This window comes from Ammospiza caudacuta, chromosome 22 (assembly GCF_027887145.1).
Source record: "Ammospiza caudacuta isolate bAmmCau1 chromosome 22, bAmmCau1.pri, whole genome shotgun sequence".
NCBI lineage: Eukaryota > Metazoa > Chordata > Aves > Passeriformes > Passerellidae > Ammospiza > Ammospiza caudacuta.
The window spans coordinates 6,026,296-6,043,251 of NC_080614.1; the positions used below are offsets into that span (position 1 = coordinate 6,026,296).

The 16,956-nt window shown below is 41.6% G+C and overlaps 1 protein-coding gene across 1 annotated transcript; it reads right to left on the reverse strand.

The window, feature by feature from the left end:
* Nucleotides 1-3,336: 3,336 nt before the first annotated feature.
* LRRC38 (leucine rich repeat containing 38) lies at nucleotides 3,337-16,697 on the reverse strand. Its single transcript, XM_058818904.1, is given in 3 exon segments — nucleotides 3,337-3,590; nucleotides 15,948-16,613; nucleotides 16,616-16,697. Coding segments are annotated over 3 exon segments (1,002 nt in total).
* Nucleotides 16,698-16,956: the final 259 nt, after the last annotated feature.

Genomic DNA, 16,956 nt, shown 5'->3' on the forward strand with positions numbered 1-16,956 from the left:
CAAACTGGATTTCAAGGTTTTGTAGGGAATCATCATGGTGATCACCAGTTCTGGCAATATTCCAACAGGAGAGGGTTTTGCTCTCAAGATTCCGTAAAATTAGAAAAATCCCAGTTAGAACTAAATCCAAGTTCTGCCTCACTTATTAGCAATTAGAATTAAACAAAATCAATATTAATAGTTGGCAACTGCTAGTGCTTACAATGAACCAATATTACTAACTGGAGGTGTTCAATAGCTCTGAAATGTACATTACTTACAGGGAAAACCAGAATTTAAAAATACCATCAAAGTTTCTCATCCAGAAAAAACCCTACACTGCAAAATCCCTTTGGTGTGATGGAGTATCCAGAATAGCAGCTTCCCAAGTAAAGCTTTGCCAAGCCCTGCTCTCCAGCTTGTGCTGAGTTGTGTGGGCGTCAGCTTGGTGTGCTGACATCCCAAACAGAACCAGAGCTTGCAGGGCTTTGTGTTGGATTCAACAAAAAGCTACAAACCCTAAACAAATTTACATTTCCATCTGAGGCACCACAGCAGGGTGAGGTGAACCTGCAAATGAGAGCAGAGCCCAGCCGAAATTGCTGAGTTTGATCCATGACCTCTGTAAATTACTGGTGACACAAAGCCAGGAATTCATGACCAAGGGCAGATGTTTGCTGAAACATCCACTGGGGACTCCCTGGCAAGTTTGGTAGGGCAAATAATTTTGCTGAGGGGTTGTGAGTTTTGAGTCCATAAAAAGTGTGACCCAGTTTCCTTTTCCATGACTGAACAATTTGCACAGCTCTAAATATAAAACTGTTGGTAACAGATCTGTGTTTGTGGGAAAGGCTGAGGAGCTGCACTGGGCAAATTGTGCTCCCAACCACCCCTCAAAACCTCCCTTGGAAAAGGTGAATCAGGCACAGGTTTTGTCCTTTTTCATTCCCTTTTGTCCTTTTTCATTCCTTTTTGTCCTTTTTCATTCCCACGTACAAATAAACATCAAAACCCAGGTTGAAATTATAAATATATTTGTGTTGTTAATAATCATGGCACTACACAGTGAAAATCATGTAATTCCATTTTTTCTTGAGGGAATTGTATTAGAATAAGACAGCATTGATAGAGAATAGCCTCTCGCTGTCCTGCTTAATTCTGTCTGGGTGTTTTTTCAGAAGTAATAATCCTATAAACCAATGGCAAAGGAGTGCATTGAATGAACTGAGACTCTCTCCTGGCTGTGACCCCAGCGTGGAGCACACCCAGAGCAGCCCTGGCAGCCAAGGGGGAACTGCAGAGCTCCGGGGCAGCCCCACTGCAGCAGGACAGACGGACAGGGCAGATCCTAGGCACAGCCTCCAAGACAGACAGACAGGGCTGATCCCAGGGACAGACGGACAGGGCAGAACCCAGAGACAGCCCCCAGGACAGATGGACAGGGCTGATCCCAGGGACAGCCCCCAGGACAGACGGACAGGGCTGATCCCAGGGACAGCCCCCAGGACAGACAGACAGGCCAGATTCCCAGGACAGCTGGACAGGGATGATCTCCAGGACAAATGGATGCAGCTGATCCCCAGGACAGCCGGACAGAGCTGATCCCCAGGACAAACAGACAGAGATGAGCCCAGGGACAGCCCCCAGGACAGACAGACAGGGCTGATTCCCAGGACAGCCGGACAGGGATGATCTCCAGGACAAACAGACACAGCTGATCCCCAGGACAGACGGACAGGGCTGATCCCAGGCACAGCCCCCAGGACAGACGGACAGGGCTGATCCCAGGACAGACAGACAGGGCAGATCCCAGGACAGACGGACAGGGCAGACCCCAGCACGCCCCCAGGGCAGAGCTCTCCCCCTGCAGCCCCAAATCTCCTCAGAGGGATCAGCGTTGCTGTGCTGGTCAGGTCCTGGAGCTGAGGCACGGACAGACAGACAGACAGACAGACAGACAGACAGACTGTGGTTCTCTGAAGGTTTTCCAGCTGATCCCTGCTGGGGGGATCCCCAGGAGTGCTGATGGACCCTGGCACCCCCGAGCACACAGGGTGGCTCCCTCCTTCTGAGCAAGGCAGTATTTTGAACAAAGAGTGCTTTTCAAAAGAAATAATAGCATTTACAGTCATTAAATAAATGCTACTTTTTATCAGCTCTAATTATTTTATAATAGCACACAGTCCTTAGCTTGCTTATCACTATTGTTCATTACTTCAAGCCCTCACAGCTACTCTAGATAACAATTTAAATACACAGAGCTTTAAAAAAATATTTCCATTTCAAATGTTTTAAAAATATACTTATCCTAAAAAGCTGTCCAGCACTATTCCAAAAATCTCTTGTAATAAATGTATTTTTAAATTTTAACAAAAATATCTACCATCATATAGAAGAGCTCAAGTTTTGACAAATCTATAATACAGTCAGAAATAGGTTGGGCCAGATTTCACTTTTGTTTATAGAGTTGCCAATTTGGATCATGGTGTTCATCTCATTTGGGTTATTCCAGTATAACCAGGAGCAGAATATAGCCCTTAGTGCTTTAAAATAGCTAAATGGACTGGATGCTGCAACAGCTACTGGGGAGGGAAATCCTTTACTTCACTGCATCTAAAAATGCAAAAGGATATTAAATTTAGGATTTGTGCCATGACCAAAGAAGTGCCAGGCATCTGCAGTGGATGACTCAGATCCACAATCATATTCACTTACAGAAATAATTTTTTTCTTTTTTTTTTTTTGCTGAATGGTGCCTGCAATTGCTGTCATTAAATGGAGGGTGAATGTTTCTGGAGAACTTCTCTAGGGGGAAAATGCCAACTTTCTTCTTATGCTTTCCACAATTCTAGGAATCCTTTTAATTGCATTTTGTGTGAGTTTCAGTAGAATCTCACAGTACTTAGATCTAGGAAGGATACTATTTTGAATTGTTTCTGTATTTTCAACCTGAACCAGGTCCATTCATCCAGTCATTTCCAAGGTGTATCTAGAACGAGCTTCAAGCACTTCTGAAAATCTGCATTTCAACAGGACAATCTGGAAACTCATATTTTAAAATATTGGAACTTTTTTTTTTTTTTGGCTTTTCCCCTCTCTTTTCCTTCAATCTTCAAGCTTTAATGCAGTGTTTGGTTAAGGACCATGGAAACCAGCCTGGTGTGATTGCAGCACATGTGCAAGAGGAGGTGACAGTCCCAGGTCTGCCATTCCTGCCTGTGACCAGCAGAAGAGATCCTTACACATTGTGAGTTTAAATCATGTTTAAAGCTTTCACTCTACTTTTTTATCCTCATAGACTTTGGCTGATGATCTGGTAACTGATAAACCAAGGAAAATTAAGGATTTTGATTGAGTTCAGTCCTCAGAGTCGTCTTCATCTTCATCATCATCCTTGCTGGGAGCACACCTTTGGAAGCAGTGCACCAGGGTGGCCAGGAAGAAGCTGGAGAGGATGGCAGCAATGGACACAGCCACCCCAGAGAAGATGATGATGAAAAGGTCTGTCAAGGACAAACTGAATTTGCATTCACTGAAGCTGACCTCAGATAACTCATTCAGGAAGATCCTTCTGTTCTCCACGGGCAGGGAGCACTGGATTTCATGGAGACCTGCAAGGAGGAGGAAAGGGAGACAAATCAGCAGAGTATTGATTAATTCCTCTATTCTGGGTCAGAGATTGAATGGCTGGAGAAAAGTTTTAGGGTTAATTCCAGGTTTATGACATTGTACAATATTCAGGGGAAAATGGAACAAAACCTGTCACTATCCAAAAGCCATTACACAGCCCCTTTGAGCAGCTCCTGGAAATTAAGTTATTTCATCTGCAGCCTTCCAGGGATCAGGTGTATCCAGGACCATGTTTTGGAGGAATTAAAAAAGTGAATGTTGACACTTAGATGCATCTAAACCTGGAGATCTGATAGCAATTCCCAGCTACTCCATCTGAACACAAACTTTGCCTCCAAAACATGGTAAGAAGGATACTGAGGTTCCTTTCACACCCTTCTACATTACATTTTTTCCATGTAGTTCCAAACTAGAGTTGGTTTGGGGTTTTTTTTTTTTTTGTGGTCAAACAAGAGTTTGTGTTTAATGGATGCTTGTTTGTCTGTGACCTGCCTCCTGCTTTTCTCTCTGGCTGCCCTGAGGCCGTGCAGAATGACAGATATTGTTCCTCCCTGCATTACTGGAGAGTGCCAAGAGCTGGGCTCTTTGTAGTGAGAGCAATAATCCCCAGATTTAAGAAGTGATGAGAACACATTTGGGTCCTGGATGGTAAAAGCACACAGGTCACTGCATGTGCCCAGCTCCCTCTTCATGGAGGAACATCAGGAGAGGGATTCCAGGGCTGGAATGGAGTGAATTAAGGCAAGGCAGCTTTTGTCTCACTATTAAGGACATGAACGTGAAGGGGAAATGCAAGAATTGTGTGATAATGACAGGAGATCTGCTGCTGAGTTACCTGATCCCCTCCTCTCTCCTGATGATCCAGGGTGCTCTCTCTGGTTTGGGCTCTGCCTTGCTGTGCATGCACACAGAAGATGGCATTTCCATCCCCAGGTGTGCTACAGAGCCACAATGTCACTTTAAACAAGGAATGGTGACAAAGATTCCCTCTGCAATTGTAATCACAGCTTTCCTGTGGCTGCACAGCTGTGTATGTGTTATTTTACTGCTAAGCCTCGGGTTGGTGGTGCTGCCCTGGCTGATTGTCTGGATCCAGCCCAGCCCAGCTGTTGTGTTGATTTGAGAAGGAGTTTTAAGTTAATTCCACTGTGGAACCAATTATCACTCTGACCTACTTGCCCTTGTAATGACGATTATATTAAATTTTGATCCCTAAAAGCCATCCCGTGTCTGTCGTGTTTGCCTAAATTTCTGTGGCTTTCCTCCATTTGTTTTATTTCCCTCTTTCTCCTGCTGCTCTGACTGGGAACGTCCTGAGAGCTGCCCAGCACCAGCCTGGCCAGGGCTCAGTGGGTTTTGGTGTTCCTGAGCACTGGCCATGCACAGCAGATGGGCAACAAGCACAACTGTGGCCACATTTCACAGGGCAGGGAGGGAAGGGAATGTTGGTCAGTCCTGTTGGCTGGATGTTTCTCTTTGCTGAATCGTGACACTCAAAAACCCAGCACAGCCAAACAGAATCTTTTCTTTGGACTCCAAAGAGAATTTGGAACAGACAGTTCATTTGGAGCAGCCAGCAGCAAGAATAGCAGTTCTTCCTCTGGTGGTACAAGGAATTTCTCCTTCCGAAGCTGATGCAGTGCTTGTTGCACCAGAGCTGCCAACTCTTCACCTGAAAACACCATCACTGCAGGTAACACACCTGCTAAAGGTGAGAAATGGACAAACCATTTCATCTGCTTCCTTCATAGACACAGCCCTGGCTTTCCATCATTTACATTTAGGTTGTTCTTGTGACACAAATCCTGAGAACTGATGCTCTGCACCCTATCTGTCCTGTCCCATTGGTGCCACCAATAGATCCATCTCTGTTCTTCCCTTGGGCTGGAAGATTCCAGGGCATTAAACTCCCTCTGCATGGGCAATGAGCTAAATAATGGTTTCTAGAAGGGGATCAGTGTTGATTATGGAGTGTAGGTTTTGCCTTTGTGTGACTCTGTTGCATCTAGGCTGGCTCAATCAAACCCCTGTCCCCACACACAACTTCTAGAGGACAGGAGATGCCATTTAACTTTAGAGCTCTGCTTTCTCGTACTTTCACTTAAATGATATTAATTTTCATAATTTGTTTGTGGAGGTTTCCTGTATTTTATTTTTTAATATTTATTCTGTAGAATCTATTGTTTTAAAAGACCAGCCAGGATTCTTGTGAAGGGCATCTCATCCCTGTCCCCACACACCACTTCTAGAGGACAAGAGATGCCCTGTAACCTCAGGGCTCTGCTTTCTCACACTTTTACTTCAATGGTATTAATTTTTATAATTTGCTTGTGGGGGTTTCCTATATTTTTTTAAATTATTTATTCTGTAGAATTTATCCTTTTAAAAATCAGCCAGAATTCTTGTGAAGGGCATCTCAAAGCAGTTTGGTATTTAGTGCTTGGCTGCAGCAAGAGGGCCTTTGATGACAGTTATATATATCCACCTCATTGCTCCCACAACATATTCAAGGAGTTGCTTCTTCATACCAAACAAAACTGTAAATGCAATAACAAGTGTGAGTGTGCTATAAATACACAGCCTGGGTTATTTTGGTCAGGGCCATCCCATTATCTGTGATGATTCCAGCTGTCCCAAGGACAATGTCACACACCCTGTATCCTTCTGCTGTGCCATCAAAAGAAGATGCATTGCTCTGGTGCTGATTATTTGAAATACCAGGCAAGGCAGAGGTGTTGGATTTTACACAGGCCTATCTCAATTCTGGGAAAATAAAGATGAAAATACAGGTATTTTCATTATATATATATATTTCATAATATATACCCTGAGGAATAGATTGTCTAAGTAACATGGGAAGTGTGAAAATGCTGGAATTCCAGAACCACAATGTTAAAAGGAGAGATGGATTTTTAAAAATAAGGAAAAAGAAGTATGTTCATAAAGAAGTGATGCAGGTGGAGTTATTTCAATGAAATTCCCAAATAGGTTTCAGAACAATATGAACACCTTATATTAGAGGAGTGCAACTCCACCGAGTCCAGCACTTAAACCCTGCCAATAAATCACAGGCAATTAGGCTGCTGCTAGATGCTAAAAACCACTTTTCTGTTCAGGACTATGCCCAGGCTGAAATCTTTCCCTGTATAACTGAACCTCCTAGAAAATGGAAGCAGCCCAAAACCAGTCTGCATGCAAATAATGAACAATTTCCTTGAAATTACTGAAAAGAGACAAATGAGGCTTTAATGCCTCAAAGATATAACTGGACTGGTCTCACCATCTGAAAATCCCCACACAAACCCAGACACCCTGTTTAATCTGAAACTGGGTATTTGCAGCCATAATCCAGCCACGTTTCTCCCAGGTTCTTGTGCTCAGGAGTTTTTAAACCATGGAGTGTCACTGTCACATTTTCTGGAAAAATCCCCTTGCCCAGGATTTCTCTCCTGGGAAGCTGAGAAGCCTCAGAGGAAAAGGAAAACAATAATTACCTCATTTGCTTCTCCTGTGTTCTGCTGCTTTGGAATGTGTTTGGAGATTGTTTATCCAACAGGTGAATTGTTTTCACTTATTGGCCAATCAAGGTCAGGCTGTGTCAGACTCTGGGGAGTCACAAGTTTTTTTTAGTATGTTTTAGCCTTCTGTCTGTATCCTTTCTGTATTCCTTAGTATCGATATAATATAATATAATATAATATAATATAATATAATATAATATAATATAATATAATATAATATAATATAATATAATATAAATTTTATATATAGTATAATATATAGTATTATAGTAATAATATATTAGTAATAATATATAGTATATATACTATACTATAGTATATATAAAAATTATATTATACTATAGATAACATTATATAAATTATAATTTATATATTATATTATATTATATTATATTATATTATATTATATTATATTATATTATATTATATTATATTATATTATATTATTATAACAAAATAATAAATTAGCCTTCTGAGAACATGGAGTCAGATTCATCATTTCCTCTCTGTTTTGGGGGACCCTGCAAATACCACAATGAAGTGCACTGGCACTGCCTGCTCCTGCCTGTGCCAGGGGTTTTCCCTGGATATATTCCCTGGATATATTTCCCTGCTGCCCTACTGCACTCTGAGTTTGGGCTCATTCTCCTCCAGCTAAGGACAAGCATCAAGGGCATCACTTTCTCCAGGTCCACTTGACCCTGTTTTGAAAGTCTCCTGGTGCCTTTCTGTCTCTGCTTATTTCTAATCCCTATGCTAAATATATTTTAAACTGGAGAACTTCTGGAATTCATTATCATTTCAATGTTATGGTCTGTCTGTTAGCAGGCAGAGATTGCCCAGCTGTAATTTTGGATGCTGTGTTTAAAAAAAAAAAACAGGGAAAAAAGGAGAAAAAAAAGAAGAAGCTTCAATTCTTTTGGGGTATTTTAGAGTTCCCAAAAAGCAGGTGCCAGGACAAAGCACTTCCTACCATTCAGCAATGGACAGCAGGGTGAGAAAATGCAAAGGCACACTGAGACATGCACTGGGATGTGTGGAAATACATCCACAGAAATACCTGAAACCATAAATGTTTGAATGAGCTGCATGCACACATGCTCACTACTATGGATATAAATATAAGAGCTCTACAATAGGCTTTTTATTTTAGAGTAAAATTGGTATTTGCCCTTTTGGGTGGAATTTAGCTGTTCCCTCGTGTTGCTGAATGTAGTTGACACAGATTTGAAATGTTTAAATGTGGCATGTTGTTTCTTGTGTGGTATTTTGCTCCCAGCTATGGTTTGCCTTAGTGTCCCTAAACACTGTCACAAATGTATTAATAAGCAATGAGGGAGGCATTGCCTCTGAAGTGAGATGAGATTTCATTGAAAATAGCCTTGAGCCATCAGAACAGTAAAGCTTAAAAAACTTGAAGCCTAGATTTAGGTCCCTAAATAAAACTTTTATGGCCAAGTGCCCTAAAGATTTGCAGAACAGCTTTAGCAGTTTTTCTCAATGCCTAAATACAAAGTTCAACGTCAGGTGTTCACATCTGCAAATGCTGTCCTCACTTCTTCAAATCTGTGAAACATGGAAGCACTCCAAATAACCTTAGGATGGAAGAAACAGAGTGAAAAGCCAGTGGCAGTCAGATCATTTTACTGAAAATGTCTGGGAGATCAAATTATATATTTATATATGTATATATAGAAACAGATTTGATGCGCTTGTTAAGGAATATAATTTCTGTGAGGGGTTTCTGCTTGAGAGGGATAAAAGCTGCTGAATGTGTGAAATGTCTTAGGGCTTTGAGTTCCCTTGCAGACACACAGATCTTGTGTTCTGTCCTGGTGGTGTGGGAGCATTGCATGATGCTGGGGGAGAGCTGAGGCTGCCACGGACAGAACAGCCTGTCCTCCCCAGCTCACAGCTTCTATATTGGTACATGCACTGAAGGAGCCTTCTCTCCACTGCAGATGAACAAATAAGTGCTAATAAAGACTGATAAGTCAAGAGGATTTGTAAAACTCTCAGTTTCCTGGCTGTTGGTTCAAATGTTAAGCAGAACCTGTCCTTTCGTTTCATTATGACGCTTTGTTTTGAAGAAAATACTTAATATTTTCTATAAAGTCATTGAAGGCATAGATTAGTGGAATGAGAGATTGTTTAATTTGTAGAATAAGTTATGCAATAGATTGGAATGGGATCACAGAAAGAGCCAAGAAGGAAGAGATGGTAACCTCATGACATGGAATGTCAGAACAAGCTCAGAAAAATCCTTCCTTTCTCCTGGGTCTGGAAGGGTCTGGAGGGAAACTCCTGTGAGGGGCAGCTGAGGGAGCTGGGGGTGCTCAGCCTGGAGCAAAGGAGGCTCAGGGGGCCCTTGTGGCTCTGCACAGCCCCTGACAGGAGGGGACAGCCCCAGGTTGGGCTGTGCTCCAGGGAACAGGGACAGGAGGAGAGGGAACGGCCTCAGGCTGGGCCAGGGCAGGCTCAGGGTGGACACCAGGAGGGATTTCCCCATGTAAAAGTTGCTCAGGCCTTGGCAGGGGCTGCCCAGGGATGTTTGGAGGTTTGCCCATCCCTGCAGGTCTCCCAGGAAGGGCTGGAGGCGGCACTCAGGGCTGGGGACAAGGTGGGGACATTGGGCACAGGGGTCCTTCCCAACCTCAGTGATTATATTTTGTGATTCTCACTTCACTGATTCACTTCTGAATCTCTTTTTTAGGACTGAATTCAGTGTGAATTTCCTGCTTACAGCCTTACTGTCACCTGCTCTTTTCTTTTTCCTACCTCCTCTCCCTGCCATCCTTCTCCCCTGTTTTTTGCTTTATCTGGAAATTCGCCACTTCACCAGAATTTACTTCTCCATCCATCCCAAAGAGGTCTTGAAAACCACAGAAGCCTTTCAGGTAGCTAAACAGCATCTGTGTCACTAAAACCCTCTTGGAATACCTTAGAATTGTGTAGTCCTCACTCAGAGTTTCCAAAATGGAGCAAGAGTTGATCAAATGAGCCCTGAGCACCAGTCCTCACCTCAGCTTTGGCCACTTCACTTTCAGACATTCAGAGCATCGATTTTATTTATCACAGCACAAATCTATTTGAAATTCTGTCTCTGGCTACTTCTGAACCTGTTTTTCAAATCTTCCTGGAAATACAAATGCGCAAAGGCTACCCATAAAAATGCTCAGTCTAAACATTTGCTAAAAGTCTTTCTAATACTGTTTGTATAGAGAGCAGCAGAATTTTTAATTCTTGCTATGGGCAATAGGGAACTTTAATATCTAAACAAATTAATTAGTTCATCCCAGAAACTGTATACAAGTTCCCAAACATAAGGGGAAGAAAGGAAGTAAAAAGCAAAATGAGGGCAAGATGACAGAAAGGAGACACTACAGTCACACTCCAAGGAAGTTCTTGGCTAAGTTCTAATTAAAAGTATGTTAAAAATACTTTAGTCATTAGCAAACAAGGTCACAGCTGCCCAAAGCATGTTCACAGAAAATAAAGATCAGCAAGAGAAATGTCAACAAAGCCCTTCAATGTGGCCATTGCAGATTACTTGTATTGCTTTGTTACAGGCATTTATCTGAATCCAGTCCCTTCATCCTGATGGGATCCTCAGAGAGATTCAAGAAATGTCTTTTGCACTAATTTTAAACAAGAAGTTCAGCAAAAATTTATTCCATCAAAGCCCTTTGTGTTTAAACACTGAAATGGAAGGTTCATAACCCTCTGTTCTGTCATTTACACCAGTGACAATTTTCTGCTGGCTGAGCCCTGGGTTTCAAACAGCATTACTGAAAGGACTAGGTGAAAGATGAGGAAATAAAGAAAAGTGCAATTTTAGCCAAGATAAATGGGATGAACAACAAGCTCTGAGAGCAAAAGAAAGCCTGGCCAATGTGAGAAGTTGCTGAGTGTATTTTTGTAGACTAACTTAGGTCTTCTTTCTTTTTTCTGTGAGTTTTCATGGCCCCATGGAGTAAAACCTTCTATGAAAGTTTTCATACTGTTCTTTGTAGGGATAAAGATCTTACAGCAACTCCTCTATTAAAAAAATAAATCCCAAAATCTTAATATCCATACTCCTGCTGATAGGAAGACTTTAATATGTTCCGTGTGCCACCCTATGCCATTCAGGTGTAACAAATGCCTACACAACCAAACATCCTTCTACAGAAAATCTTTATAAATGTTGTACTTAACCATTGTGACCATCAGCAAACACTTTGTCTTCTCCAGGGAAAATAACTTTTCTATTTTTTCCACTTATCACCATTCCACTGCTCTTCACAGTTCCTTTGCCTTCTTTGTACTATGCTCATTCATTTGTTTTAAATCAATTACTAACCAAATCAGAGGTGGAAATTGGAGTTTTGTTTTGCAGCGTGAAGAAAATGCTGGATTTAATATCTCTTTATGCTAAAAAGTATGTGTTTGCTGTTTTGAAGTGCTAGGTTTAATCACAAAATTTATAGTGCTGTTTTTTAAACAAATTTAAAATTCTGCCTGCAAAATTTAGTTATTAAATTTAATTAATTTAATTAATTAATAAAATAAATTTAATTCTGCCTGCAAATTTACCAGGATGAGGGCATCATCTGGGGAGGGTATCCACTTAATTCCAGTTAAGCCTTTATTTAAAATTTAGGTTAGATGAATAAATGCTGAAATCTGTAAAATTATTGAAATCCCAGCTGTTTGTGTGCAGCAACAGGTTGGATGAGCAGAGGCAGCTCAGCTGGGCAGAGCCTTTCCAGCCTTTTCCAGGCAGGTCAGCAGAAGTCAGGACTTTACAAGCTATTTCTGGTCCTGTGCCAGCAGGAAAATGGAGCCTCCTGCAAAACTAATGAGCTGAAGCAAAGCTTTTGTTCTCATCACTGACTCCTCCAGAAACCTTAATTACAGAGGGACAGAGCTTCAGGATCAATTATCCAGATTTCAGCTCACAGAGACAAAACTCCCCTTTTAAAATCAACTTGGTGTTTCTTTTGTAGCAGCCAAGGGCAGCTTGGGCTGATGGGGAATATTTCAGCTGCTCAGGGACTCCCTCAGATAGACACATTCTACCACTTTAGGTGTCATTTTGTGAAAATATAATATAATATAATATAATATAATATAATATAATATAATATAATATAATATAATATAATATAATATAATATAATATAATATAATATAATATAATATAATATAATATAATATAATATATAAGGCTCTATTTATATGGCACTACACAGATATTTACTATATGTATTACTGTTGTATTTATTGTATTGATAGATATTTACTATTGTATTGATTAGTAGTGCTGTATTCACATTTTAATAGTATGGTAACTGTAGTTTTGTAGTTAAAATGTAACTTTTGTGGTTAAAATAACTCTGACTTTCCAAAAGTTGTTTTGCAAAGCATGCAAGTGTGGCCACATATTTCAAAAAGTCATTGAGGCAGTCTTTCCTTTTTGGGGTTGGTTTTGCAGTCACCTTTGTGAGGAATGTTTTGGGGCTTTATTAAAGGAGGCAGTTGTCACTGTCACATTTTCTGAAAAATCCCTTTGCCAGGATTTCATCTCCTGGGAAGCTGAGAAGCCTCAGAAAAGAATTAAAACAATAATTATCTGATTGCTTCTCCCTGTTTTGCTGCTTTGGAATGAGGTCTGGAGATCGTTTACCAACAGGTGCAGGTTTGATTGGTTTCAGGTGAATTGTTTTAACTTAATGACCAATCACCATCAGCTGTGTCAGACTCTGAGGAGCCAGTCAGGAGTTTTTATTATTCATTCTTGTTAAGTCTTCTGTCTATATCCTTTCTGTACTCTTTGGTATAGTTTTAGCATAGTGTAATAGAATGTAATAGAATGTAATGTAATATAACATATCAGCCTTCTGGGAACATGCAGTCAGATTCTCATCTCTCACCTCGTCCTGGGGACCCTCACAAACTCAGCAGACCCTGAGTGGTTTTGTGTAGCAGCTCACAAGGGAGCTCTGCTGCTTTTCTGCATCCCTGCACATGGCTGGGTGCTCACTCCAGGCAACAAATCCAAATCCTTGCAGGACAGCTCTGACCAAATCAACCACTCGAATATTTGCTCCTTCCCAAATCAAGTCCTAGTTAAAGTTTGGAAGATCTGGATAAGTAATTTTTCAGCCGTTTGGCCAAAACACAACCATGGATGAGGGAGAACCACTCTGAGCTGGGGAGGCACTGAAAATGGGAGAGCTGCAGGAAAGCTCACTCACTTGGGATGCCCAGACGTAAATTCAGATACACTCCAAAACACTGAGGGGGCAGCAGAGGAAGGGGAAGGACAGACTGAAACTGAGCAGATCTCAGTCAGGATCAAGGGGAACAGCCTGGAAGTTCAGTAAAAGCCTGTAAAAAGTGAGCTGCTGCATGAACACATACAAGTTAACATTAGAGACAGGCAAATACTTGATTCCAATTGGGCAAACTTAAACTAAAGCATCAGGAAAGGTGGGATAACAGGTTTGGTTTAGAAAGAATCCAGATCAAAGTTTCACTGGCACAGAGAGGGAAAAAAAGAACATTTTTTCCTCAAATCACTTCTTCTTTAAAACAGCTGACCTGCAGCTAAGAATATTCAGGGCAGTAGATGAGTGTACTAGAAAGACGCTCCCCAAGGTCACAAGCATGGGACCTTATTTAAGATAGAGGGTATTGGGCTTTTTTATTTGTTGCTTTTTATTCTTTATTTGTTGCTTTGTTATTATGTTATTTTTATGTAATATTATTGTATTTTTTTTTTGGTTTTAAGTTATTGGGTTTTTTAAAATGTGGTTTTTGTGTTATAGGAAAAAATATGGTTTTGTTGATGGTTATGTAAGAAAAGTTTAGTAAAAAGTTATTTTATAATTTTTTTCATTTAGGATTTTTTAATATTTTTATTTGTTTATATTATTACTATATTTGTTTATTTTCTTCTATTTATGTTTCATTTTGTTTGTATTAAGGAGGACTAGTGTTTCGTAAAGTTTTTATTGTTTTAGAAAAGGGTTAAAATCTTGGGATTTTTTTAGAATTTTTATGGTTATTGGGTATTTTTTTACTGTATTTTTTTTTGGTTGGCTGTGTTGTTAGTATATGATATTAAATTTTAAGGTGGTATAAATACAGGTATACTTGTACTTAAGTATAAGTTTATAATTCATATAAGCATATACTTTCACAAACATGGGAAGAACCTGTATAACTGAGCCTGGAGTGCCAGGACACAGGAGAACACCTTCAAACTTACAGGGAGTAGGTTTAGGATATATATTAGGTGGGATACGAGGAAAAAATCCTTCCCTGTGAGAGGAATAGAAGATTTGTCTTTACAAACCAGTTGTGGGGCTGCTGGTAGATAAAACCAGCACTGGGAGATAAAAGAAACAATGGGAAGGATTCCACTGATTGATGAATGAAAAAAGATATTTGCTTTTACAAATAAACTTTAGGTTTGCTGATAGATGAAATTAGACATTGAAAGATGAAAGGAGCAAACCTCTAAATTCCATAAGAATTAAAAATGAAAAGGGAGGGTTGTACATTAGAGGGGAATCTTTGGTATCAGGCATTCTGGGAAGTCTGAACCTCTCAAGTGCCTCAGAAATGGGGAAAGAGAGAAGGGAAATGTGGCTGGGAAATTGGGATAAAAAGGAGGGTGAGTCCCCCAAAAATTGGAGAGACCCCAGGGGATGCCCCATGGCCTCTCCCTTGATTGGAATAAAGCCAAAGGACTCCTCTGCCTCCTTTTTGGACACAAACCTCTGGTGTTTGTGAATTGATTTTCCTGACACCTGTGCGGGTGGGCAGGCCCTGGCAGAGCAGCTGTGGCTGCCCCGTCCCTGGAAGGGTTCCAGCCTTGGCTGGGTGGGTTTGGAGCACCCTGGGATTGTGGAAATTGTCCCCTCTGTGCCCTCCCAGAGCTCCCTGCTCCCAGCACTCTGCCTTGGGGAGCAGCTGGGGCTGCTCAGTGCAGGAGGTGATGCCCTGGTGCTTGTTGGGAGACATGGACTGTGAGATGATCTCCTGCTAAAGCTGGATTAGGAGAGGCTTTGGGCTCTGGTGGGACATGTGGAGCAAGAGTCTGGATTCCCCAGACATGGTAGTCTTAACACTTTTGTTTTTCCCCCCTGTGCCTTTCTAAAAATGACTGGTTCAAATAGCAGGGTTATATATATTGCATTTTGGGGAATTCTAAAGGCACTTGAATTTATTTCTCATATTGGAAGCAGTGCTTTTTTAATGAAAAGAGCCCAAATGGAGATGCTGAAGTGTTTCAAACACAGAGCCCAAATGCAGATGCTGAAGTGTTTTAAACACAGAGCATCACAACTAAATACTTCCAGGAAGGGGCTGATGATCACAGTTGCATAAAATGGGGATTTAACTCTTTTGTAGCAGCTCCATAACTGATCAGTAAAATGAGAGGAGAAACAGTTTTCCTAAGGAGCTGGCACAGAATATTTAGCTGCTGAAAGGGCTTATTGTAGAAAATATATTTACCAGAGAGAAAATGAAGTCTGGAAGAGAACCAGCTCTGGGCTGAATGGATTTGAAAAGCCTCTTTCACTGCCTAGGCAAGTTTAGACTGTAAATCAAAATTATAAGGGCTTAATTTTTAAATTTTAAATTTTATTTCTTAAGTGGGAGGAGGACCTGCTGCTAAAAGAAGCCAACATGAATTTCAGGGGCTCATTTGTTGAGAGCATGCAATGACAGCCTGAGCAAAGTGCAGGCACACAGACAATGGGAGCAGGAGCCCTCCTGCCCTGCCAGGCACACACAGACACTCTGAAATCCATGGAGCTTTACCTTTCTGCAGCTTGGATGCGTTGTCCTGGATCCAGCTGAAGAGGTTGGCAAAGTCACAGTCGCACACCCAGGGGTTGCCCTCCAAGCGGATGGTCCTCAGCGAGGGCAGAGCTTCCAGGGCTGCCACGTTCAGGCTCTGCAAGTTGTTGTCATTCAATTCTAGCACCTGCAGCTGGTCCAGGTTCTCAAAAGCAGCCTCGTCCACATCCACCAGGTTGTTGTTCCCAAGGCTCAGTTTGATCAGTTTCTCTGCTGATCTGAATATCCCAGCGTCGAGCTGGGTTAAATTATTGTAGCTCAAGTCTAAATACACCAGTTTGGTAGAACTGCTAAAAGTGCCCTCTTCTAAAGAGGTGAGCGAGTTATTCCTGAAGTCCAAATAGACCAGATCTCCATAAAATATAAAGAAATCAGCTGGTATTGCCTGAATGTTGTTATCAGCTATCAGAAGTTTCCGTACGTCCAATGGGAAGGGGTTGGGAACACTTGGAAGTCCTTGATCCCGGCAGTCTATGGTGTGGTAGTCCATACAGCTACAAACAGCAGGGCAGAGATGAGCCCCAGGCAGGAGAAGCAGGCAGGCAAAGGCAGCAAAAGGCAGGAGGCAGGAAGGGAAGCATGGCAACATCGTCAGGGATCTGGAGGCTGTGATGAGCAGCACTTCAGGAGAAAGACATTTTGCTGGGCTGCACAGGAGTGCCTGGTACTTGTGTGTGTGTGCCTGATTGTATCCAGGAGATCACATATCATCACAGATCCGATAGCAGCAGGCTGGAGGGGGAGGGAGGAGGGAGGGAGGGAGGCAAATGTGAGGATTTACACTGCCAGGATATTGTGATGCTGTACAGGGTGAGCAGAGCGATGATTGGGCGCAGGGAGGATCTTTCAAAGGACTCCCTTGCTTTTGTGAGCTAAAAAAAGCCCTGAGCCTGTTTGAATATTTGCTGTCTATTCCAGCAAAGGGGAAATCACACCTGATCCTGTGACTCTGTCAGCAACAGCTTCTGCT